At 39.1% G+C, this 27,732-nt stretch overlaps 1 protein-coding gene and 1 long non-coding RNA gene across 6 annotated transcripts; one reads left to right on the plus strand and one right to left on the minus strand.

Annotated features, from left to right (window-relative positions):
• Positions 1–27,732, minus strand: ABHD5 (abhydrolase domain containing 5, lysophosphatidic acid acyltransferase). Of its 5 annotated transcripts, none has more exons than XM_032298097.1 (7): positions 27,572–27,732; positions 19,266–19,351; positions 15,705–16,077; positions 6,044–6,198; positions 3,315–3,426; positions 1,172–1,358; positions 1–604 (listed from the first exon to the last, which is right to left on the minus strand). In XM_032298097.1, exons 1-7 carry the CDS (start codon positions 27,616–27,618, stop codon positions 515–517), a joined length of 1,050 nt encoding a protein of 349 aa, XP_032153988.1. In that variant the 5' UTR covers positions 27,619–27,732; the 3' UTR covers positions 1–514. The 5 variants fall into 5 exon arrangements, 4 of the variants coding, with proteins under 4 accessions (XP_032153988.1, XP_032153990.1, XP_032153989.1 ...); XM_032298099.1 differs by lacking the exon at positions 27,572–27,732 and adding an exon at positions 26,685–26,945; XM_032298098.1 differs by lacking the exon at positions 27,572–27,732 and adding an exon at positions 21,788–23,596.
• LOC116564775 lies at positions 20,804–21,634 on the plus strand. The gene is made up of 2 exons (XR_004275083.1): positions 20,804–21,009; positions 21,320–21,634. It is a non-coding gene; the product is annotated as an uncharacterized LOC116564775 (long non-coding RNA).

Consider the following 27,732-nt stretch of genomic DNA (forward strand, 5'->3'; position numbering starts at 1 on the left):
AAACAAAGTGAAATATTCTAAACAACTGACAAATTTTGACATAAAAACACATTGAATTCAGATTATCAGTTATTAGACACCATAAATACATGATTAAGAAGACAAAATAAAGTGCACCTTTACAGTATAACAAGAGACTCGGAAATCACTTCCTAAATTGGCAATATAGATTGCAATATAGAAAGTATCTGACTAGCAAAGTTAGATTAAAAAATTTTCAGCTGAAAAATTAGTTTTTCAGTACATCAGAGGGACAAATAACCTTTTATTTGAAGGTATTAAATTTAGAGGCTTGTATATTTCAATTTTGTGTAGGAGAAAGGAAAGCCATTCTTCTAGAAGGCACTAACTGGTTTAAATGTGCGAGTGAGTTCATAAAGAAAACACGTGCAAAGTATAATCAAGAAGGCTGTCTGGTTCTTGTGTTGTATTCATTATTCTTCAGCATAGACTATGCATTATTGCTGAACAATTGTATCAGTCACCAGGTTTTCCCATAAGAGCTTTAGCGTGTTCAGTCCACAGTGTCGCAGATCTCCTTTACTTTCTGGTTGAATTCTTCTGGTTGATCTGCATATACATAATGTCCTGCCCCAAGAATAGCCTGGATAAGAAAAAGTATTCAGATGGTTAGTGAGTAAAAGCATTTAATAAAACACAATGATATATACTCAAAGATACTTAGTAATAAAAGTGAGAGCCACTATGTTTAAATAAAACACATGATAAAAAGTAATAATCTATAGTAAATGTTAAGTATTTCCATTAAAAGGATCTGAGAATAGAAAAATCTACTGAATCTTAGTACAATTTTAATATGCAAAAAACACTAAATTGACCACAAATAAATGGCCAACAGAGAAACTAAAAAAAGTGAGAGTGTGCTGCCTTGCGAGGTGGGAATTACCTGAGCTACTAGACCAGTACCTCTGTCCATCTCTCCTAATGCTGTGGTTCTAGGGACAGGAGTTCACTCAGAAAGGTGGTTCACTGTTTGTACATGAAGATGTGCGCAGGCCAAACACTGCATCCATCACATATACCCCGACTGAGGTTGCAAGTATAGCTCAGTTGACCTGCAACACGAGGATGACCTAAAAATCTCTTTTAAGAAAGATAATAAAACAGACTTCACCTATATCTAAAAAACCAAATCAAGCCACACACTTACTATTGTCTTCACATATGAATGTGGTCGTAATGACTGGATGCTGGTGCCAGAATTGCCATCTATGCAGGATCGGGCGCCAAAGATCACTGAAACTGGAATGTCAGGGTGCATTTTACCAATTCGCTGGAGCATTGGCCTTTTTGCCCATCCATAAGGAATAGTCATATTCTTGAAAGCTGTCTCACCACTTTAATGACAAGGAAAAATCACAATGTATGATTTTTGGGAATGAGTATGCATTGCACTGTCACTTCTATCAAAACACATTCATACTTAGCTTTTCCAGCACTTAAGAAAACCCTCAGCTTAAATAGAAAATAATTTACAAGACAGTTTAAGGAACAAGTTAGATAAGCAAGGCTGCTGTATGAACTAACTAAGTTTTCTTCTAAATCAAAATGTACAACCCCAATTCTCCATTATTATTTACTGTGGAGATAGCAGCTAAAAATATGTTTTTTCACCCTTACTTAAACTGATGTAGAAAGAAGGTAGCTTATCCCCAGGTTCATGGCACCAGCATTTCACCTGCAATGCCAAAACCATTATCAAGTTAAGAAGAAACTCAGATGATGTATTCTTGGGAACTCTCAGGATAGGTCTATTTTGCTGTTGCTCCACTATTCTTATAGAACTAGACATCATTCTAATTTGCCTTTTATGAAGAATTCAAGTCTCACCACAAGAAAGGTAACAAACTAGGACTACACGAACACATGTAATCATGAAATGAGAGCACATGAAGAGTAAAACTTAGACCGATCAGGAAATTGAATGAGGTTCCTGGGGCAGACCCCTAAAACAAAACTGTTGAAACAAATCAATAAAGTGTGTAGACCGAATCCACCAGACCTGACTGTCTAGCAAGTCACAAAACCTCAATCTCTTGAGGACCTTGAACCTCCAGCCTCCCTAACTCTTGGCAGAGAACCTCTAACCTACTTTATTAAAAAGACTGAGACTACAGCTACACCTATAAATAGCTGCCATGGCCTCAATCTTTTTAATAAAGTAGGTGTACATATTTTCTGCCAAAGTGAGGGAGGAAATAAAAGGGAGGGAGGCTGTCTCTGCATCTTGCCTCTTAGCCTTTCATCCAAACCTCAGGTCTTAGAAAGAATGAGATATCACTTCTCTGTCTTCATGTATGCTCCATGGCCCACCTATACAGAATCACCAGAGTATTTGTTAGAGATGCAACCCAGAAATGCTAATCTGAGTCTTAGAAATAAGCCTCAGGAGTCACATTTTAACAAGCACCCCCAATAATTCCAGTATACAACATAGCATGGGAACTGTGGCCCTCATCTTTGCACTCTATTCTTGATGCTCCTCCTAGAAACTTTAGGGCCTTAAATTCAGCCTCCTCCTAGCTCTCCACTGTCGTCAGGCTCTGTTTTCTCCACTGGTACTTTTCACCCAACATTCATAAGTCATATTTAAAAAAAAATACATTTGGCCCTCTTGCTCCCTCTGGCTACTATGCTCCATTCTCTTTCTCTCCTTCTAATCACTGTCAAAATACAGGCAGAATCCTTCACTTACTCCTCACCCTCTACAGCTGCATTTCTAATGCAGACCTACAGATGTTTAGAGTTGTTCAGGAGTACAACCATCAAATTAACTTGAAAAATACTATACAGGATCTCCCATTCACTTGGGAGATTCAATACCCTTCAGTGTAGTAAAGGTTATAAGAGAATTAATAGTAAAGACAACCACTTACTTTTGTTTAATCCAGCACCCTTTTCTCTCTCTCTCTCTCTCTTTTTTTTGATGGAACATTTATATTCAGTTTGGGAAATACTTCTTTAAATGTGAAATTCCTTAACTCTCAACTCAAACCATCTCCTGGAGATGCCCAAGACCAATGCTTCCTTAACTTATTCATAAGAATTTGGGGGGAAGCGTGAACATCTTACTTTTTAATCTCCCATCAGAACTCAGCACATTTTTTTATACAGGAGGTACTCTAAGAATAGATGAATAAATTAAGACATATTAGACATTTTGTCCTTTTAAATTCATTTAACTACTGATAAAAATCTTCTGAAACACTGATATATTTTCAAAAAAAATAGTATAAAACACACACACACACACACACACACACACACGGTAAATTTACACTCCTAACCCTCACCTTGGAGTCTGCACATTACAGTGGTAGATGTATTCTGTCACAGTATCGTCCTCAAACATTGAAGAATACTTCCGTTTGAAATCAGGCCTTAAACGCTGCACTAGACTTAAACCTATTTAACAGGAAATTAAAAAATGTATGTTTTAAATTATAATTAACTTATCAACTAAATAATATAGAGTTTTAGTGCTTGCCTGTGTAATGAATGTTATGTGCACACATACCTATAAATATATATTGCAGGTGGGAAAAAGCACACATTCTGATAGCTGTCCTCCTCAAGTTCCCCAAGGAAATATTAATATAAAAATTAAAGAGTATCGTATTTTGACTTACAGATGTGCTTTAGGGCCTCAAAAACATTTACGTTAGAAGGCCAACGAGTAGCTCATACATAAAATTAATGTATTAACTTGTATTTCTTCCATAATTATAACACATTAGCATCTAAATGAAGTAAATTGGTATATATAAACTTTTCTGTATGAAAATACATTCAGTTTCTTCTTGGGACACTAGGAAGACTCCCTGCTATGGTCATCCATGGTGGCACCCACAACCCCACTCTAGAAAAAGTCCAGGGCAAAGCCCCCAAGGGAAAGAGGATGAAGAGCAGAAGCTTTCTTCTAGTCACAATTTTTCATTCTGAGGCCGCAGAGACTGACTGGTCTCCCTTTCTGCTGCCACTACCCCATGACTCCAGCAAGGCTTTACTTCTCTACTTGCCCTTTAATCCCATCTCTGAGGAATTATACAGCTCCACCAAGAAATTCTGTCATGCAGTTGATTCTGTATCATCGCCCCACCCTCAAGTGCAAGCAATAATGGGAGGCTGAGGGCATGGCTTTAAAGAGCCTCTCCTAGGTGTCCTCCCTTGCCCATCACTGTCTCCTAATTTCTCTTCATACTTTACTTTTCCCATAATTGTTATTTGTGTGCCTGTGATCTAGTAAAATCCATTTATATTTCAAGACTATAAAGACTAAATGAAGCTCTTAAGTAGTTTACCAGAGGAGGACCAGGCATATAAGGAGTGGCTCTACTGGGGAGGGCTGAAAGACTTCAGGTAGGCAAAATGTGCCATCTGCTGAGGCAGTAAAGTGTGGTCACCAATTCAACCCCCCTACCCTGCTCTAAGTCCTGCAGTTCCACTGCTCTCCCAATCCAAAGAGAAGGCACTAGGACCAAAAGGGGCCAGGGCTGGGCAAAGGAGAACAGAATTTATAGTCACCTGCATGACAGTTAATCCCATACCCTCATCCACACCCCCATGCCTCTTCTCTTTTTTTCTAACAGAACCCATTTTTTTTTTTTTTTTCCTGAGACAGGGTCTTGCTCTGTTGCCCAGGCTGGAGTACAGTGGTGCGCTCTCAGCTCACCACAACCTCCACCTCCCAGGTTTGAGCAATTCTCATGCCTCAGCCTCCCCAGTAGCTGCGATTACAGGTGTGTGTTACCACGCCTAGCTAATCATTTTATATTTTTAGTAGAGACGGGGTTTGCCATGTTGGTCAGGCTAGTCTTGAAGCCTGGCCTCAAGTGATCTGCCAACCTCAGCCTCCCAAAGTGCTGGGATTACAGGTGTGGGCCATGGCAGCTGGCTAGAACCCATCTTTTCTGTAGTATCAATTAGGCAGCAATGTGCCCAGGAAAGCAGGCCCTGGGAACAAATCATGACTGATTAGTCATAGAAATTTCTTCTTTGCTGGTGGAAGGACTAGGAGTGTACAGAGACATAATGGGAGGTCGGCTGGGGCCTTCCAGGGAGAATTTTCTTCCCTGACAAAGCATTATGGAGAGAAGGACCATTTTCCATGCTATTCCTTCTTTTTGCTCAGGATGCTGTTTTGTGAGATGGTGCTTAATGCCATGGCAGGCATCAAACCCCATGAGGAAAAAGGTCAAGAAAATCACAGACACAGACCCAAACCTTAACATCAATGAGCAAACAACTAGAACAAGTGCTAAAACCTATCTCCAGATTGCTTCTTAGGGAAATAATAAAAAGCCTTAAATTTAAGCCACTGGGTATTCAATTACTTACAACTAAAAGTACTCCAAACTCATACAAGTTGTACGGGGGAAAGGCCGAGGGTCAAACCATCATTATCTGTGACAGTGAGGGAAGGAAATTCCCATGGCTATGGGGCTAGACAGAGCAGCTGAGAGTGAAATAAAAGTCAATCAGGAACTAAACACTGGTACCTCAAAATATGACCAGAAATATGTATCAGGAGTCTCCAAAATGTTGTGGAAAAAATATCTTTCCAACATTCTGGATAAGGGAAATCTGTGAGTATGGTGGTATCTTTTATCCCCAGGGGATCTACCAAATGGTATCATCAATTGGCCAAATGCTCTCCAATGCTCACCAGCAGGGTAACATGCTACACTTCTCCCAGGTGCTGGGCTAGCAGAGCTCCTTATATACTCCCCAAAACACTCTGCTTGCCTGGCTTTTTTCAGAGTATTCAGGACTGACTAAGGGCATCCTCAGCATTCCCCTCCTTCTCGCTTTACTAATTACTTATAATGTTTCAATATAAAGACTCCCCTTTGAGGAGAAAAGCCTAGTTACAATCCTCTTTGTGCAAGACATGGTACTTATTAAAGGAAGAGGATAAAAAGGGTTCAGTCTTGTTTGTTTTTAAGATTTTGACTAATGATAGTGAATACTCCTCTACTGATAATCTATAAACATTTTGCTTTCTTAGTACATAAGCACTCACCAAAGGGTCCTGCAATCCTTAGGCCAGCTAAAGGGTTAAAGGGAGTCAATATTGCTCCCAAGGCTCTGATCCAAACTGGAATTGGTCTGTCTTGATCAGCAAGGTCTGGTCGTTCAGGGAAACCCCAAGGCTCCACTAAAATGAGATGATTAACCCTGTTGGGGGAAAGAACAGATTTAAGTTCATTTGGTAAAATCACCCTAAGACTATAAAGAGCTAACATGATTTATAAAATAAAGGTAGAGTAAACCACCTTCAAAAACCTTCACGTTAAAGACTAGTGGCTAAAGAGTCACATCATGCTCTTATTCTGTGTAAACTTATGTAGATCACTAGCCACTCAGAAAAATCCAAAGACTCTATGTATGTCAAGGTTGACAAAGCAAAAATGGCTCAAGATCACTATCACATTCTTATAAAATAGCCTCATATACCAAAAATCATCATCTCCCATGAATCAAACATCCTAAAAATTTAAGAGAAGTTAAGGATTTAAAGTGGGTTCAAAAGTGCTTTAAATGAACTTTTCATAAACACAAAGATAACGTAAGGTGGACTGAAAATACTCCCTATTTTGGGATTCTAGAATTGTTGAAAAGGAACATGTCTGTCTACCTTACCCATGGTATCACGCTATACTGACATTAGATTCTGTTCCCAATTCTTCCCCAATTTTCTTCTTCATTGACCAAGAGATAGAAAATCTTCAGTACCACTTCATATAAAATTATTTCATATTGTTAATAATTTTAATATTTCCATCTTATGAAACTTCTTCCCACTGAAGGAAAACCAGAACTATCAGCAGTACTTCCACGTAGCTGCATCATGCTTTATACTTCATAAAGGTTCTAAACGAAGTACAAAGATCCTTCTGACACAAAACAATGTTCAGCTGTAACCAAACCAGCCAAGAAATGCCAGCTAAAAAATCTCCCAAGGATAAACTGACAATGATTCTAAAGTCTTTTCCTAAGTTATAACTGAAACAGAAAGGCAAAGAAACGAAAACATGGGCACAGATGGTATTATTCCTCATATAAAATCTATTCAATTATTGTTGTCAGTATACATAATGAGTTAGTAACAGGTCCATACTCTGATTGCTTTTTTTTTTTAAACACAGAAAGCTTGAGAGCACAGAGCTCTATGATTCCTTGGGGAATACTGGGTCCAATCTTTCATCTCAGACCAGAAGGAAGCTAAGATATACTATGTGGCCTGCTCTGGTATATAACATTAGTTCATGTAGAACTAAGGCTGAAACCCACATTTCTCTACTCCAGCATGCTAACAGATGCCAATAAGCAATTTTCTAAACATAGGCTAATCAACATAGATGTATTAGTAAAGGTAAAACTTAACCTTTATCAACTCTCAAGGCCAGTCCTAATACTATATTCTATATTTCATAGCGCTGAGAACATAGGTAGAATATAGTCATAAAGATGTATGAAGATATGTGATAAATGAGTTTCATATAATTATGAAGTATACCTTCACAGTCTAAAAATTTCATATGAGAATATTTTATAACAGCATATCAGAAAGAGGTTGGAAATGAGTGTTTTGCTTTGTTTTTTAATGGCAAAAACTATCTCTTATATTTTGACCACCTCCTGAATTCCTTCTATTACAGCCCACAATAAGATCTGGGGAAGGGGAAGGGGAAGGGAGAGGCCTAACAGAGGTATGAGTGGAACTAACAAGACAGACACCTAGTTGAAAGCAGCAAAGATTCATGTTAAGAAACAGTCACTATTTTTCACTATTGACTTACCTCCTAAGGAAAAAAATGAACTCTTTATTAAAACATACCCTACCCTAAGCAAGTGTTAAATTTTTGTCATAAATTTGTTAATGAATCTTGCTCAGTCTGCTCTAGGCTCTTTCTGACCTGCTAACTCAAAAACAAGGAGGACAAAGAAAAACTTGACGGAAGTCTCATCTATCTCTAGGTAAGTGACTGTTTTTGCCTTAGTTCTGGCTTGCCTTTAAAATATGATCTTCAAAATTTAATCCCTAGGTGAAAATGTCAGTTTAACAAATTATGCAAAGTATATATACTAAGGCAGATGACCTCTTTTGTTTCTTTTTGAAAAGGAGCAAACTGTCCCTACAATTGCTCAATTCTGTCTTCATAACCTAGCATGATGCTTAGCACATGGCAGATGCTTGGTAAACATTTGGGTTAATATGCTTTTCTACATTTTCTTTTGGTCCTAGTCTATTAAGGATATACAAATTTTATAAAGCATAATCATAGCATAAGCATATCCAGCTAACTATTTCTAGATGACATCAGAACATCACTGCTATTTATTAATCTCATTATTGGGTAATAAAATCCATTTAGGTGGTCAAGAACCAGTCTAGTTTTTTTTTTTAAATAAAATTATATTGTTTGGAATAGAAAAATAAATCATAAGCATTGAATATTGGCCACAAAATTGTATTAATATATGTATGCGTGGGTGTCTGAAACAAGTTTTGTGGGGTGATACACTTAAATTTTTCTATTCCAAACAATACAGAAGGGCCATAGTCAAAAAAGTTTGAACACAGTTTTTTAAAACTCTACAACATCTAAACTGTAGTTAACTGTAGTTATATATCATCTGCTTCTACATGTAAAGACCCCAGAAAATAATTTTCCTTATTTTTGGTTGTAAAGATTTTAAATAAGATAGACCATGCAAAGCACTCAGATTGGTGGCTATCAAATGCCAAGTATTCAGTAAATGTAAGCTAGTTACAGTAGGGTGAATAGGAAGACTACAAGAGTAGAATTAATTCCAGGGAAGATGGAAAGACAGGCTTTTATTCTTCAGAAGAGCCTGATCACTGGTTACTATAATATTACACCAGACCAAGGTCCCAGGCTATCTTCTAACCTCCTCTTTTAGTAAAAATATTATCTCCTCACTTGATAGGAGTTACTGGTTTTAATGTACATCTGAACTATTATAATTTATCTAAACCCCACTCTTTTATATTCCAGAGAAAGCTCCCTGCTGGGATTGTTAGTTCACATCTAGGGTAAAGAATGGGTCCAACCAGACAGCACATGTGAGTCATCCTATTAGACATCCTTGTCATGAACCAGAGACTGGTTTAAACCACAGGAAAAACAAAGAATCAGCAGAGCAAGAACAACAGAACAATGCATCAGTTTTGAAATATAAAAAGGCATTCTTTCTAATGTTAGTCATTAGAATTGGCCTTGAGTTTGAAGATGGTGAGCAGATTATATCCTTAAGGGCAAAGCAGTGGACAACACCTGCACCAACACACTGGTACCTGATTTCACTTGGTCTAAATGCTAACAAGGGTAGATAAGCCTGACCTTCAATGGGATTTACAGACAACCACCAGTCAGAAATACTGCAATAAGAACAATCATCAGGCCAGGCCTGGTGGCTCACACCTGTAAACCCAACACTTTGGGAGGCTGAGGCAAGTGGATCACTTCTTGCCAGGAGTTCGAGATCAGCCTGGCCAACAAGTCAAAACTCTGTCTCTACTAAAAATACAAAAAATTAGCAGGGCATGGTGGTGCAACCTGTAATCCCAACTACTCAGAAGGCTGAGGCACGAAAATCACTTGAACCCAGGAGACAGAGGTTGCAGTGAGCCCAGATCGTGACACTGAACTCCAGCCTGGGCAACAGAGCGAGACAATGTCTCAGGAAAATCAGACCTAGAACCAAAATGTATAAGGGAGTCTTAAAAAAATGATCAGAAAGAATTCTAGTCAATGCACAAAGGAGGCATTTGCAAAATGAAGGTAGCCCAAGGTATTTCCCATTGGCTCCAAGCCACTGGAGGGAGAAAAGGGAAGGGTCAGAGAACAACAAACTAAATACCTCCAACTTCAAGTAGAACAGCTTTTCCTAGAACAGCAGGGGGGCCAACAAAAATTGCTCAGCTCAGTTCTGTACAATCAGAAGACAGAGCCAGGCAAAAGAAAAGTGTTCAAGATAAAATTATCTAAAAACCTTTTGCAAGAGAAATAAAGACTAGTCATAACCTATCCTACTTGGAATAGATCTCTTTGCTAAACACTTTCTAAGTTAAAGTTACTAGAATCTCATTTTCCTTAGTTTATAACAAATATCTTCAAAACACAGTGTTTGTATGGGGTCCTGGGCAGCAGGGACCAGAAGGAAAGGAAAATTAAGAGAGAAAATTGGGCTGGGTGCAGTGGCTCATGCCTGTAATCCCAGCACTTTGGGAGGCTGAGGAGGGTGGATCACCTGAAGTCAGGAGTTCAAGACCAGCCTGGCCAACATGGCAAAACTCCACCTCTACTAAAAATACAAAAATTAGCCAGGTGTGATGGCAGGTGCCTGTAATCCCAGCTACTAGGGAGGCTGAGGCAGGAGAATCACTTAAACCCGGAAGGCGGAGGTTGCAGTGAGTCGAGATCATACCACTGCACTCCAGCTCTGGGCTGCAGAGCAAGACTCTGTCTCAAGAAAAAAAAAGAAAAAGAAAAAACTGGGCAGATATATGAAAGAAAGGTAATAGTATACATGGCTATTACTGCTTTACTCTTCCTTATGACTTCCTTATGAACAGAAGGTTTTACAGAATGGTAGCCCAAGATACCTCACACAGTGAGCGATCCTACATATTAATCTACTAAAGAAATTATAGATGGCATATCTAATTATTAGACATTGTGGCAAGAGAATTGAGATGAACTAAAGTTATTTTTTGGGAAGAAGCATGGGGGATATGCCTTCATTTAGAGTCATCTACTAATCAGTTCATAACTTCTCTGCTCACCAGCCATCTGCCCTTCCAGAATGGCCCCGGCATCTGCCTAGCATACGGCCTTCACAATTTCTGTCCCACTGCCTAGAATGCACTTCTGTTACCTGCTATTCCCCTTTGAGACCTCAGCCCAAGCTACACTTCTTTAGGTACCATACTAGACCTCAAGACTAGGTCAGGTTCTCACCAAGAGTTCTCTCAGGAGTTCACCACCCACCTTTCCGCTACAGCATTTGACACAACTGTCATGCTACTTGTGTGGTTATTTAATTTGTGTACCTTCCCCCAATACACTGTAAGCCTTATACACAAAGGGATTCTAGCTTTGTTCCCCACTGCCCACCACAGAGTCCAGCACAAAGGTTATACCAGGCATATATATGATGAATGAACAAAGGACATGATGAAGCACAGGGTCATTATTTTAATTAAGGTATGTTAATACCATCTGTTTTTAAAAGAACTGCTAAAATTTATAATGTGACTGGAGCTCAGCTGCCTCTTTAGACATTTTGTCAAGAAGAGGATTAAAACAAAATGGCTCAAAACACAAAGTCACTCAGTATTATTTGAACACAACCAACCTACTGGAATATGATATTAAGAGTATTTCATTAACCACCAATATTTCAATGGAAGAATCATCCAGGTACTTTTACATAAAGTATCACAATTGTTTAATATTCAGTTTTTAATCAGCATCAACTTCTGATGAAAATATGGAACCACTGCCACAAGTTAGGCTATAAGATGACCTTTTTGGACAGCAGCACTTTGCTGCTCACAGAAATGATCCACCCACACTGACCTAATGTACCAAAAGTTGGCAAAAATTGATCAGCTTTTATTTGTTCTTTAGAGTAAGAATCCTGATTAAACAGGCACATTAAACTAGACATTTTCATCCTTCTCCTCAACTGTCCTATAAAAGTAACAAATGGAAAAATGCAGCTGCCCATAATTTTGACAAGGACTGAAATAGGTATGAGAGAGAACACGAAGTCCCAACAAATAAAATAACATTGTTTTTGTATTTTTTCCCTCCATGCATAAAACAGAAGTAAGGAGCCGTCATTTTACTTAAAAGAAAAAAATAAAAATTATATTTGCAACACCTGAGGAAGCAAAGGAAAAGGTAACATTCTCAGCCAGGCGCAGTGGCTCATCCCAGCAATTCTGGAAGCAGGAGGATCATCTGAGGCCAGGAGTTTGATGCCAGCCTGGGTAACACAGTGAGATCCCCATCTCCACACAAAATTTAAAAAGTTACCTAGGCATGGTGGCACACCTGTGGTACTAGCTACATGGGAGGATTGCTGAGCCTAGGAGGTCAAGGCTGCACTGAGCCATGATTGTGCCACTGCACTGTGCAACAGAGTAAGACTCCATCTCTAAGAGAAAAAAAAAGGTGACATTCTCAAAGTCCATTATCGAAAAAAGAGAGAGAGACAAAAGAGGCACAGTGAGTGTAAGCAATGATCTGAATTTCACTTGATCTCCAGACCACTTTTTCCCTCCTCTCACCACATCCCACCAAAAGTCTTTCTGAAACTCAAAGATTCATTTCAATCTCATGACAGCATAATAAAAATGCTACTGGATCAAAAACAAGCTGGATGAGGCACTGAGTAGGCAGTTCAGTACCTGCTTGTTGATACCAAGCAGATTGCTCTGTTGCACCAGAGAAAATGTGTATGTGCTGCAAAGAAGCTTCTCTAGCTCAGGTGAAACATTCCAGATCACACAGAAAGCAACGCTGACAACTACCCCATCTGCTTAGTGGGAATGCCAACTTCAAGAAACACCAAACACTAAACCTCACTTAATATGAAGTTTGCTATAATGGTGAACACTTATAGTACTCGGTCAGCTTAATCCTGTTTAATGTTTGGATCTGTGAGTCTACTGAACTATTAACTATTAGATCATCTATGTAAATTTGTACAAATTTGCCCAACCAGGATCAAGCAGAAAAAAAAAAATCCTTTTAAGTAAAAAATTAACAAACATAAGCAACATTATTAGTAATATGAATATACATGTGGATAGCAAGACCCAAGGATACCAAAGGAGATGATGCACCTTGCAGAAAACACAAGAGATACTCATTTTTCCCTGTCCTCTCCATTTAAAGAGAAGGGCTTCCAGGGAAGCCATCCTGAAAAGCAATGAAGGAAAAAAGCTAGGGAGATTGTTAATTTTGGTCTTCCTATATTATGTGCTACAATGGGGTATTATCTGGTCTATTAGGATGGGAAGAAAAAAACAAACTATAAAATTTTACTTTTATTTAGTAGATTTAACACACTTCTAAACTAAAGTTGTTGGTTTAAATGGCTGGTCAATTTGTTTAATTCTGTAAAATATTCATATGTTATATATATGTAAATGTTAGAAGAAACACTCTCACTAATATCTTTCTCTCACACATACATATAGAATGATCTCTTCATTTCCACTGTTGTTTTTATGCTATAATAACTTAAGATGTAGACTAACTAGGCAAAAGGCATAAAATTGAAATATCTGCCTGCTTATGCTTGCATATCTGAAACTAATTTTTCCCCCAACAATAAATTAGAAAGGTATGATATGACCAGCTCCTATCTCTTGATACTTCTATGCAAAATGGAAAAAGAACAGAGAGAAGAACATACGATTGCAAGCTAAAAGTTGAACTTAGCTTATAATTCTCTTTCGCAAAATCACCTATTCAAGAAACATTTACTAGGCAGCCATTATGTGCCAACCATGGTGTTCTGACTGACTGGACATAATCACGATTTGATATATTTGCAAATCCAGAAGACATTATTTTGACGTTAACCTGTATTTAATAATTTAAGTTTTATGCCGTTAAGAACATAAGCTTGAATATTGAACATGATCTGTACAGTTCAAAATTTTGTTGGCAACCAGCCAAATTTAGGCAGGCTAATTATTTCAAGCATGCTCTTATCCATCTACTGCTACAACTTATTCTCGGTCCTGACACAGTACTCTAGTTTTGTTTCTAGCATTAGATGCAAACATTCAAAAACCAATCGCTAGCTTTGTTTTTAGATACCTTTTGCTATTCTCATTTATAGATGTTTTTAAAGTGTTGATTCCCTTCTGAATCCCTGAAGCCCCCCTATTCCTTTAGAGAAGTTCACAATTGCAAATGAAACTCTTACCAACTGACCTAATCGGTAGAGAGCTATGAAGGGTTAGGATTCTAAGACTAACCACTTAATGACCAAGGTCTATCCTACAGAGTTCCGTGTCACATCACCAGAGAATAAATACCACAAGACAGACACAAACATAATAAACACCTGACAAAAAACAAAGCAAGTTCAACTCCCACAAATAGCCCTGTTGACTTGTACCAGAAAAGCATCTACTTCCTTCTCCTTTCACCATAAATACAGATAGGTGTTTGTCACTAAGAGTAGGACACAATAAAAGAAAGTAACCCCAAAATGCCAACCAGGAGAAGAAAATTTGGGTTTCTTTTTAAAGACACAGGTCAGCCAGTTGACAGGACTGTTACCGTCTAGCACATATAGGACTATGAGATCAGAAAAATCAGGTGTAAATGCTAAAGTTTAGATAAAGACTCTATAGAGAAAAAGTGGCTGTTCCAGAGGAAGAGAACCTCAGGTACACAGGGCTGCTGCTTCTCACATCAAATTCTGTGCTGAACACACACCTAGAGTTACACAATGGGGTGATCTTATAGGCACATAAGATGTAATAAGATGGTAATTTCACAGCACTCTGAAATTACCATCATCCCATGTCTCACTTACAGACCTCAAAGTCAAAATCAGTTAATCCAATGGAAAAACACATTGGCAACACAAAAATGCTGTATTCCTTTTTTGTTATTTCTTTCCAAAAGATGAGCAAAACAACAATGAATTTTTCTCCTATTTTCTCAGCACTTAAATGCGACCTTCTCTCAGAGTAGTAACACAAATAGTAGAAAATAGCATTTAAAAATAAAGTAAAGAGGCTGGGTGCAGTGGCTCACACCTGTAATCTCAGCACTTTGAGAGGCCAAGGCAGGTGGATCACCTGAGCGCAGGAGTTCGAGATGAGCCTGAACAACACGGCAAAACCCCATCTCTACTAAAAATACAAAAATTAGCTGTGTGTGGTGGCATGAACCTGTAGTCCCATCTACTCGGGAGGCTGAGGTTGGGCCCGGGAGGTGGAGGTTGCAGTGAGCCAAGATCACGCCACTGCACTCCATCCTGGGTGACAGGTGGGATTCGTCTCTTAGAAGAAAAAAAAAAGATAAAGAAAGAAGATGATGCTAGAAAGACTTTGAGGCAAATACTCATTAATTCTATGTTTTATAATGAGAAAGCTTAGGGCATGGTATAATAAAAAACCCTGGGATATATACTATGAAGTTATATTTTCTATAGTTTAGATAAAAGAAAACTAAAGGTTAGAGGGTAAGTGATTTGCTCTAAGTCATAAAGCTAGCACTAGCACCTAGATCTTCTAACCTTCTGGTTTCCCCTTACACCTTACTATAACTTAGAAAACATTAGCCAAAGCCTGCTGGATCCACAGGTTTAATGATAATAATAATAAAAAATTATTTTTACTTGTGGCTTAAATTATACATTAAAGTTTCTACAATTCTAAGCTTAACAAACAGAAAGTCCTTTCCCAAGCCTATTAAAGTGTAGCATGTGTAATAGGAAGATCTGACATCATTATGTCAGCTACTATATTGGTCATCAGTTGTGGTTTGGTCTATAGGGTCCTTTAAGAGAACATCTGTCTTGTAATGCTCAGACATTAACAACCACCAAAGATGGGAACTAGAGTCTGGTACTAGGAAGCACAGTTATAATCCCTCTCTTCTGTCACCATCACTTACCTTGATGGGTACTTCAGTGAGTAAGCAGCAGCCAAGAATCCACCTAGGTTGTGCCCAAGCAAGATCATTTTGTCCAATCTTAGGGCACATCTCCACTCTTCAATAGATTCCACAAACTGATTCTCCACTTCTTCTGCGTCACTGTCAAACCTGGGTCTACTACTTCGTCCAAAACCCAGTAGGTCAAAAGCATAGACAGGTCTGTTGGTGCAAAGATCTCCAAAGTTCAGTGCCCAAAGCCCAAGACCTCCTCCAAAACCATGAAGAAGGACAAGCGGAGTCTTATTTGAAATATTATGAGAGAACTTCAGTGTCCATATTTTATTTCCATTAGATATACAAACAGGTTCCTTTTTGTATGTGCAAGGGACACCTAATGAAAAATAAAAGGGAAATTCTGTTTCATTTTATTACTTCTGAGAAGAGTATTCTCAGAGCAACCAAAATATACAAACCATCTAGTATCCAATCTCATGATTTTAGCCTTTATTGTCAGCTATTTTTAAAAAGCACATATTTTATTGAATAATTCTAAATGACCGTGTTTTATACCTAAGGGGGAGGGCCTACCTCAGACAAGCCTCAAGTAACCTGTGGTCAAGGTCTTTGGCAAGTCATATTACCTTCTGACTTCAAATGAGGGTATTATACTCCTAGAAGTGGTGAGGAACTTAGTGGTTACTGAATCCATTATTTTAAGGTCTCTAGCTTTACAGACAATTTGTAGAATACTGCAAGTGTCCCACAATTTCAAGGTGGTATTCTTTCGTTAACTTTGAGTTGAAGTCAGACTCAAAGGCGTTATTTTTCCTTAAAAAGTAATCATGAATTTAGGAATGGATTAATGGTATCTATATTAAACACGTAAGTGAAATCTTAAGTCATTTCAAAGTTTAGTAAAAAAAAAAAAGTTGACAGACTATTGTAGGAACTCCTCAGTATGACACACTTGGTAATTTGAGTCCAACTCTAGCAATCTCTCAGGAAAAGCAAATAATCACAATGTTATAGATCAAAACTCTTTTTTTACCTTCAATGCTGTGGGACTAAATACTTTAAACACTCCAAAAAATTGCTTAACAATGAAACTAAATTTAAAATTAATTTACATTTAATTATTAACTGAGTGCTGCACTTTAGATATACTCCTTAATTATTTATGCATATTCATATGCGGTAGACAAAACACTGGAGAAACAGGAGTTTGTGCCTTATAACCAAAGAAATAATCTCGGGTTTTGTATCCACAAAGTGGCAGCAAAGAAGAAACCTAACATTCATTCAGAATATTAAACAGAGCACATGCCCTCAAGATGGGGGAAATGCCACTAGTTTAGAAAAGGGGATGCTTTGGTTTACATGCCAACCAAACCACTTCAGCATTTTGAATACACACATCTGTATATTCCCATAAAAACCATCTGTAACATCTATTACAGTACTCATCCCACTATATTAGTAGCTTACTTTCATGTCTGACACTAAAGCAGAGACTAATTCACACTCCTATTTGCATCCCTAGAACCAAAAGGTAGGGAATCAACATGCTTGTTAAATGCATGAATTGAGAATCTAGCACCCCTTTTTATCTCCTGGTAAGAATTTTTTTATTTTAGTAAATCACAATGACAACTTTTTCAGTTTTGTAGAGAGCAAGTTTACCAAAGTATATAGAATAGAAGTTCATTCTCTTGTTAAAAACCCAGGTAACGACCAGGCACGGTAGCTCACGCCTGTAATCTCTGCACTTTGGGAGGCTGAGGAGGGTGGATCACCTGAGGTCAGGCCAACATGGTGAAATCCTGTCTCTACTAGAAATACAAAAATTTGCTGGGCATGGTGGTGGATGCCTGTAATCCCAGCTACCTGAGTGGCTGAGGCAGAAGAATCACTTGAACCCACAAGGCAGAGGTTGCAGTGAGCCGAGATCATGCCACTGCACTCCAGCTTGGGTGACAGAGCAAGATTCCACCTCAAAAAAAAAACCAAAAAATCCATGTAAGACAGCTAATTATCCTTTCCTAAGGATATATCCAGTTATGGTCACTTACTCCTGAATCATTAAAATGCACAAACAAATTTATTAGTGGTAAAGAGAATGAAAAACAGGCATGGGGCCGGGCATGGTGACTCATGCCTATAATCCCAGCACTTTGGGAGGCCGAGGCAGGTGGATCACGAGGTCAAGAGATCAAGACCATCCTGGTCAACATGGTAAAACCCCGTCTCTATTAAAAATATAAAAAGTAGCTGGGCATGGTGGCGCACACCTGTAGTCCCAGCTACTTGAGAGGCTGAGGCAGGAGAACTGCTTGAACCCAGGAGGCGGAGGTTGCAGTGAGCTGAGATTGCACCATTGCACTCCAGCCTGGGTACCAAGAGCGAAACTCCATCTCAAAAAAAAAAAAAAGAAAAGAAAAACAGGCATAGACAAACATCTGCACACACATACAAAGTAACACATAAATATGAACTGCACTACTGAATCCACTCCTTTAAATAGTATCAGCAGAACAAAATTGCACAATAAATACCACTGCTTAGAACTATAACCACAGATACCTTGGAATGTCCTGATGGTACAAGTTTGGATAAATTTCAGTGCTCATAAGAAGGAAACAAAAAAGGCTTCCACACCACTATAAATACAGAATCCTAAAATGCTAGAACTAGAAGGAATTCTAAGGACCATCCTATCCCTTCAATTCACAAGAAATGAGAAGCTGAGCAAAGTGACTTGTCTAAGATCTCGTAACCACCAGTGGCAGATCTAGGCCTAGACCAAGTTACTTGGGTCCAGGCTAGTATTTCTCCCACCATACAGGCTGCTTGCTCTGAAACACCTAGAACCTGTTCTCAAAGCACAGTCTCAAGCATAGTCGGAGGGGGGGGTTGTCCCTGAGACTTAGAGGAGATCCAGGAAGTCAAAACCATTTTCATCGTAACACTTACAAGACTAAGACTTTGTCTTTTTCACTCTCATTCTCTAATAGGTATACAGTAGAGTTTTCTAGAAGTCACCTATGTGATTACCCAACAGACTGAAAGCAGAAGCAGATACGACAATCTAGCAGCCTTATGTCAAGCTAGACATTAAAGAGATTTGTAAACATATAAACAATGTTACTCTTCTCATTACATATTTTTTAAAACTATTTTTTTTTGTGTTTTTTGGTACAAACTATTTATTTTAACGTGTAATGGTTTTTTTACTTTTTTTTTAATTAATTAATAAATTAACATTTTTTATTATTCAATTTTAATTTTTAATTGAATTAGAAATGATAAATATTGATAATAAGCCCAAAAACAAAGCTCCCTGGGGTCCTTTCTAATTTAAGAGTGTAACAGGGGCCCAAGCCCAAAAAGTTTTAGAACTCCTAACCACGAGCCCCTAATATTTTTGTACTTGCTAATGACATGGAAAAGGAAAATAGTTCTGCTGCAAACAATAAACACACCACAGAATCTTATCTTCAGTTTCAGGGCAATGAGATAACGAGATATATTGGACCTATCTTAGTACACAGTTCATTGTAACTTAAAAGAAGAAAGCCTTACATTTTAACATCTTCTCTTCAGCTTCTTTAAGGTGTAGTGTAGATGTAGGGCACCATGTGGGGAGCCAACCAGTTAGCCATCCTGACCTAGAGCACAAAAAACAAAATGCAAATAGGTGAGTTCATGCTCTTCTCAACTCCCAATTGTCACATGCTCAGAAGAAAAGCAGCACAGGAAACTTACTACCTGTGTGATGGTGAAGCTATGTGTGACAAAAGTGACCTATTATGTACGTAGCATGGTGGTAAAGTACTGGGATACAGATATTCAACTTCAGCCTGTGTACTTATAAGTAGATCTCAAAGTCCATCTTATCTTCATAGTCAGATTCCAAATAAACAAAAAGAGGATAAAATGGACAGAACAAGAAAACACAAAAAATGCAACCCCCACACTGTAAGACAGCATCTTATTGGAGTAGAAGTGCAAAAAAGTTAAAGACCATGAGTAGATTCATTTGAATGATAGTTTCAAAGTGAATATAAAAGGTACCTCTGTGGGGGTTGAGAAAAGAGACACCTTATTAAAATCTTTTTTGCAGGGAAAAAGGCTTCAAATCTCGTAAGAGTAGTCACATACCCCTAACACAAATGTGGGGGTCTGACCTGTGTACAGTCTAGTTAGGGTGACCTGGTTAACCGTTAATAGAAATATAAAAAGCTTTGGATTTCAGCAAACAGTAGATGAATAGAATGACCAAAGCATCTGTCAGAAGACAGCACAAGAAAGAACAAAGATGCAGATCTGAGGCAACTAGTGAGGAAAGGCATAGGGAGGCTGGAACTGACATACTTTGCTTGTAACCAACAAAGGAGAGGGTGAGCCTTCAACTCCTGGCCTGACAGCCACAAACCAAAAGCGTATTATAATAACGTAGAGCCTCAGCAGTCATTTGACAGCAAGGGCTCAGCACATGGCTGGTATTATTTAAAATGAGAACTTTCTGATGAAAAAGAAATGAATTAGAAAAGTGAACTATGGCAGAGTCCAGATGAGAGGTAAGGGCTCAAACCAAGGCTTTGGCAATAGGGATAGAGACAAGAAGATGTGGTCGAAGAATATTTAAAAGGAAAACAGGTTGGATTTGATAATTGGTTGGGTATAAAAAAGGTATAATAAGAGTTCCCAGCTTCTGTCTTAGGGTACCACTATAATGATAGACAACACAAGAGTAAGAATAGGTGTGAGTAGGAAAATGTGCTAAGTTTTGGAAGGGTTGTGATTCAACATCCAGCTTTTCTAACATTTGTAGGTTCATCCTACAATATATCCCTTCCCTGTAGAATTTATATGGATATTATGTATAACAGGTGCTCAATAAATAATGTTTGCTGAATGATTAAGTCACTCATAATCCAGGGTATTCTCAGTCCAAATTATCCCCATTTCATAGATGCAAAAACTGAAGTTCTGAAATGTTAAGCACCAAGTCCAAGGGTATACAACTAGTAAGTAAATGACACAAGTAGAGATTTGAGTTTGATTCTGAGCGATTCCGAAGTGCTTTCTTCTCAAATGACTACCTTTCTTAAAATGTCTGAAGTGTTGCCCATTACCTACTGGATAAAGTCTTTATTTTTTTAGACCTGCACAGAAGGTACTTTTCAATCCATCCACAGCCTACCTCCATCCCAACTTTTCTTTCATACATTATACTTTTTCCAGTACCTCATAGCTCTCAAATTTTCACAGGATTATGTGTCTTTATGGCTTTGCACAGCTCTTATAAATTACCAAGTCTCAGGTAGTTCTTTTTTTTTTTTTTTTTGAGACGGAGTTTCACTCTTGTTACCCAGGCTGGAGTGCAATGGCGTGATCTTGGCTCACCGCAACCTCCGCTTCCTGGGTTCAGGCAATTCTCCTGCCTCAGCCTCCTGAGTAGCTGGGATTACAGGCACGTGCCACCATGCCCAGCTAATGTTTTGTAGTTTTAGTAGAGACGGGGTTTCACCATGTTGACCAGGACGGTCTCGATCTCTTGACCTCGTGATCCACCCGCCTCGGCCTCCCAAAGTGCTGGGATTACAGGCTTGAGCCACCGCGTCCGGCCTCAGGTAGTTCTTTATAGCAGCATGAGAATGGACTAATACACAGGCCATTAAAATAAAAGAATCTTGTGATTTTTAGAGGTTAAAAATAATAAACTATCATTAACACAAAACTCTTTTGTCCTTGACCAGGCATTAGGTCTGTATTTAACCATAAAAATATGAAGCAGTACCAACAAGAAATTACTTACAACTCAATTTCATCCACTGACTTAAACATCTCTCAAACCATATCACAATTATTTGCCACAGAGAATCAATTAAAAAAAAATTACAGTGAAATGAACTATACTATTGCTCCAACTGATATTACAGACAAATTGGGGCAAAGAAAACACAAATGTATCCTTTGTTTCATCTTTTTTTAAAAAAATGACATTCAAAAAATAATTCAGACTCTGAACACCTACTATGTACAAAGCACCAGAGTTTAATAAGTTACATATCAGCCTGTAATGGAAGAATCATGCCTACCTCCACCAACTTATCACTTTCCACAAAACCAGCTTTCAAACAACAGGACTGTCTGTCCATGGATTTGCCTCCTAGTGACCAGCTCAACTCAGAGAAGGGGCAAAACATGTTTTCATGTTTGTAAGCTTAGTGCATTACATTAAAAAGCAGGGATCTTCAACCATAAGAATAGGCACCAACCCTCTTCAGGTTTTCATAGAAGTATTTTCATCAAAACAGTGATTTTTTTTAAAGTGGGTTTTTTCCTAAAGTATATTTAAACAGAAAAATACATATTTAACAAAACATAGGAAGATATTTTCACTCTTAATGGAATTGTAAAGATAGCACTCTTCCCCTAAGCCCTGACAATGTTTCTGTCCAGTTTTACTTTAACCAGATGATTCAATGTTTTACAGAAACTATCCTCTACTTCTTTCTTAGAGACACTCTACAGGATTGAGTGTTATGTATACAATAGGCTCCAAGGAACATTTCCAATGAGTAAAACACTAGGGCCTATTTTTTTCCATCCTTTAGTTGATTCCTGTTTGCTCAAAGGTCCCATATCTTACCTTGCAATTTCTATTGCTTCAACCCTCTAAAACTTACTCATCCAACTCTATCTCGTCTTTGGGGTAAATAAAGAGACCCTTTGCCCCTTCCCCAGTGTATCCTATGCCATTCAGTGTTGTTCAGCATTCCTAGGTTTACTATATAGAAAACTGGAACTAAGGACACAGGACTGAAGCTTGTCAGCTATCACATAAGCTGAGGTCACAAAAATTCAAGGCAAAAAATAAATTCACACAGCCCACCAATAAAACAGTAAACTAGATTCAATGCCTCTTCCTCATAGCTTTGGAAAAAAATAGACAAGCAAAACCTCACTTCTCTATTTTATTTAAGGAGATAAACAATAAACACTATCATCTATCACTGAGGTCTAAATTCAACAGTGACCAAAGTGTCAACTGTAATACAAAGAAAAGCCATTCACCACAGGGACTATAGCTTTCTAGTAGTAAGCATCTATGACATAGGGAAAGCTTATCAATGCAAGCCAGGAAGTTTTCTACAGAGCCTCATCAGTTGGGCACTTACCTTATTGGTGAGGCAAAAGATATAAGCCCTAAAGCATCTAATTACGGAATTAAAAACGAAAAAATAAAAGGATTCATGTTTTATAACCACTGTAGTGCAAACTGAAAATCTGTTTAGTGAGCAGACTTTTGAGGAAGAAACATTTTAAAAGATCACATCAGAGGTGGCAATTCTAAGGAAAGCCAAGTAAGATGTGCTTAACATAGTAACAAGAGTGTATTTACCTAAGAATTTGATTTTAAGTATCCTGAGCAAGAGACTGACAACACTTTTCCACTTAACTTCTTACCTAACCTTTTAAAAAAATATATTACATCATACTATACTCCATATCATCAACAAGTAAGTTTTCTGGTAATCTCTGTGTTGTTATTTAATATATCTGACTATCTATAGTATTACTAAACCCGTATTGCATAACCTATAAATATTATGAAACAGTGAAAGAGGTTTCTAAGTATTCTGAAGAAAATATGCAGAAATCTGGCCAGTTTCCACATACTCTTGGCCACTTAAATAACATTGCTAATTAGGTTATAAGTAAAGAGGATTTCATTATATTACAACTTTGTTTAAAATGACCTCCATTCCTATTCTGGTACAGTTAAGAGGCAAATATCATATAAAATTATTATTGCTCTTGATAAACTAACCTAAGCACAGTATTCTACCTCATTTAAAGAAGCCATGAAGCTTTGATTTTTAAATATCCAAATTAATTAGAGGTATGAATATATATATATATATATATGTTTACATTTGTATTTATCTGAAATACTTCCTCAACTAACGACTAAAACCTTCCAAATTGGGAATTGTAACACTTGGGTAAATAAAGACCTTTCTTGTGAATTGACTTTTTAAATCCTATTCTTGGGAAAGAGAAAGAGAAATGACAAAAAGAATATTTGGGAGGCTGAGGCAGGAGGATTGTTTGAGCTAAGTCAGGAGGTCAAGACCAGATGCCTGGCACATGCCTGTAGTCCCAGCAACCTGGGAGACAATAGGGGGGTGAGGGGCAAGTTGCTGAGGTGGGAGGATTGCTTGAGCCCAGGAGGTTGAGGCTGCAGTGAGCTGTGATTGTGCCACGGCACTCCAGCATGGGCAACAGAGCAAGAACCTGTCTCTTAAAAAAAAAAAAAAAAGAATAGGGTCTCATACAGCTACAATTTAAGTGACTATCATGCCATTTTATTTTAGATAAATGATATTTAAGTGATTCAAATGATCACTATCAGATCAACGACAACACAGGCCGTCTAATATATGTTAACACATTAATTAACAGTCTTTTAGCCGCCGCCCCCTGCCACCAACTTCTAACCTGTAACTTTTAAAGACTCAGAGTTGTAGTATAAGTGTTTTAGACAAGCCACATGCTGGTAACACTTATCTCCCCCTTGTTTCCTACCTTCCTTCATACAGTAAACAAACCATTTTAGAATCACTTATATGACCTCATTATCAAACATACTTGAAGAAGCCACATGTGTACTCTACTTAACAAGTCAGTGACATTTCTTTGCATCAGTTCTAAAATAAGTTCATTCACAAAATAATAAAGGGATTAAAACTAAAAATCTTAGGTCTTAAACTGAACAATCAGTTTTAATAAAATCATCTCTCCCCATAATTTTTTTAATAACTCAAAATCAGGAGTGGGAATTACAGAACCATGAGATTAGACTAATAATCTAACAATTAGTCAAGGCAATGCTTAAGCCAATATAATGTTTCAAGAGGAAGAACTGAGCTTTTTATATCGTTTAGGAGCAGGAAGGTAAAAATAAGGTCATAGCCTGGACATGTTAAATTTTGAGGAATCAGGCATAAACATCTGACAATTAGAAACATCACCAGAGTACAGAAGCAGGCTCCAGAAAAAGAATGAGATCTGAGTCATCTCCATAGACAAAATAGTTCAAGAAGTTTGCATAAACAAGACAAAATATAAAAACAAGGATGATGACAGAATCTGGGAAAATGACTACATTTAGAGAATGAAAAAAAAAAGAGAGAGGTCTCAGGTAAGGTAAGATAAAAGGCAAAATGTAATTAAGACCTAGAATGTTTAATAAGAGTTTCAAAAAGTAGTAGCTATCATTAACAGTAACAAACACCAAAAAGGACCCAAGAAGAAGAACTGAAAAAACTAGGCGGCCATTGGGACGTGGCAGTGAAAAGGTCTGTGATTTTTTTAAAGATGTCACGTGGCAATGGTTTGGAAAGGAAAGAAGGGAGCAGAGAGAAAGGCACATATCTTGCCAGTTTTTAAAAAGATTAAATAGAGAAATCCACTCTCCTATCTCCAAGGCAAAGACCTATATTCACATTCTAATGTAAACCCAGCAAGGAAGCTGGCAAACAGACTGAATCTGGGAGGGGAGAGAAAAATCCCTTATTTATACCTTATTTATAGCATTTGATTATTTCCATGGTGTAAATACTCCCACCATGGCCAATTTCAAGCTGCCAACAGTTGGCAAAATTCCTGAAAACATAGCAATGGATTGTTGGTACAAATCAACTCCAGCATACAACTACAAATCACCTCTTTACGGTCTACCCTGCAAATGGGCAATTCTGTGACAGCTTTCTCTCAACTGACACTTAATCATTCTCTAGGACAACTTAAAGCAATTCACGGAAGTCTACCCTACTCTCATTTCCTTTAGCTTTCTCAACTGTGCTGCAACTGAAAGAGGGTGGATGTTGAAAGCAAAATGGATCCCCAGGATGCAGGTCTTCACTAAGTGCTACAAAGTAAAAGACAAGAATCATATTCTCCAAAAAGCCATCAGGTGACCATTTTATAACTTTCCTTTGTTAATGTCATCTCCCTATCTAAACGAGCCAAACATCCCACAGGAGTCCCAATTCCAGTGACAGGCAGCAGAGAAACAGGATAAAGCACCTTAGATTAAATCCAGACACCTCAAAGGGTTCCAATCCAGCCCTACTACTTGCTGGCAAGCTGTTAGCAGCCTTTCGAGAGGCAGTTTCAACTGCAAAATGGGAACAATAATACCCAGCACACAGGGTCAACCTTAGAATTGACAGGATTACTGCTGGGGAACACCTAGGAGGGGTAGAGGCTTAACCTTCTCTGCTTGCCTGCTTGGTACATTCAGGACATACCAGTATAGTCGCTGGACAGTGCTAAAGCGTATTGCCAAGAATACCAGGAAAGCCCACCTCTGTCTAGAAACTATGGCTGATCAGCTGCTAAGGATTTTTTAATCATCTACCTCCAGTGACCTCCAGCCATCACTCAAAGCCAGAAAACCCTTTCAGGTTGTGTCCTGGACTCCCAGGCCCCACAACACCAAAACCAAAGAGTCCACCTGAAAGTAGTGTCAAGAGTCAAAAATGTTGTGACAAACCAGATGAGAACACAACCTACCAATTAGGTTCCTACTGCGTCTACGTAACACTCAACAGGAAGTTCATCAACAAACCTCAACAGTGGACTCATTCACCAAATAAACAAAACTCAAGAGAGTAACTTTGTTTCTAATATTTCACAAGTTTCCCCCATACATCTTTCCAAATATCCCTGTCTTCATCGTACACATTTTATCATTTAGGTTATGTTTCCTAGGCAAATTCAGATGTCTGAAGCAGAATCGACATCAAAAACTTGAATATATATGGGGGAAGTGTAGAAGTTTACTTTCCAATATAAATGACAGGCCTTGAGAAACAAGGCAATAATCTCCAAAACAATATAATTATTCCACTCATTAACTCATTAATTCTTCTATTAACAAGTGCAAGAGTCATTTAGGTGTAGAAAAGAATAAACTCATTATACCTGTATATCAAGAAGTTTCACATTAGACATCTGCCCTCCAACTTCCAGTTTCCTATATGTGTGTTCTTCTAAAGCACATGCAACACAGACTTCTACAGTAAAGCCGGAATAATCCCAGAAGCGCAAACAAGTAAGGGACAGTGGAGCTTTGAAGACAAAGACCTTCATCCGAAAGATGAATTACCACATTTGAACGTATCTCTATCTTAAGGGCTAATTTTGTTTCCATGAAGCATCTGAACCCACAGCCATACACCCACTTCCCTAATTCCTTCTCCCCCTCCCTCCTTCCCGGCACCCCCGCCCTCCCGCCGCTCTCCGCTCGCTGCTCGCTGGGCGAATTCCGGCCTCTTTCTAAACCTCCCCCAAAGAAGCGCCGCCCCTTCCTCCGGCTTGGGGAAGGATCGCCCAGCGGCCGAGGCTGGACAGAGCACAGGTAGTGCCTGAAGACAGAAGCCGCGCCGGGAGGCGGACAGAGTGACCCAGCAACTTCCCGCGCCTCGCAGTCAGGTGCAGTACCGGCCGGGCACCGCCCGCCGGCCGCACAGGGGCAGGCCGAGTCCCTTGGCAGACCCGAGCCGGGGCGGCTGACACAACAACCGGGAGGACCCTCCGCGCGGGGTCAAGGTGGTCTTCCCGCGCGGCCAGAGTCCGGCTCAGACATCTCGGGGCCCTGGCGCTGACGGGAGCCTGTCCTGGGTAGAGCGGCGCCGGGACGCCTCGGGGCGCCGCGCGGGCTCTTGCTGGGGCGGGTGGAGGAAGCGGCCAGTCGTCGCCAGGCGGGCGGCGAGTCCTTGGTGCTGCCCACTGGGCCCGAACCCCGCCCGCGCGGAGGGCGCGCGCCGGAGACACACGAAGCCCCCTTGCCCACTGCCGGCAGCGCTTACCTTTCACCGGTGTCGGCCGAGTCCACCTCCTCCTCCTCCGCCGCCATAGCCCCCGCCGCGCAAGCGCCGGGAGTGCCTGGAAGCCGGCTGACAGGCCAACTGGGGCGTCCCGGCCGCCGCCGCCCTTAAAGCCGCGCCGATGCCCGCGCATGCGTCGTCCT

This window comes from Sapajus apella, unplaced genomic scaffold (genome assembly GCF_009761245.1).
Source record: "Sapajus apella isolate SASKATOON/1434 unplaced genomic scaffold, GSC_monkey_1.0 scaffold38, whole genome shotgun sequence".
In the NCBI taxonomy this organism is placed as follows: domain Eukaryota; kingdom Metazoa; phylum Chordata; class Mammalia; order Primates; family Cebidae; genus Sapajus; species Sapajus apella.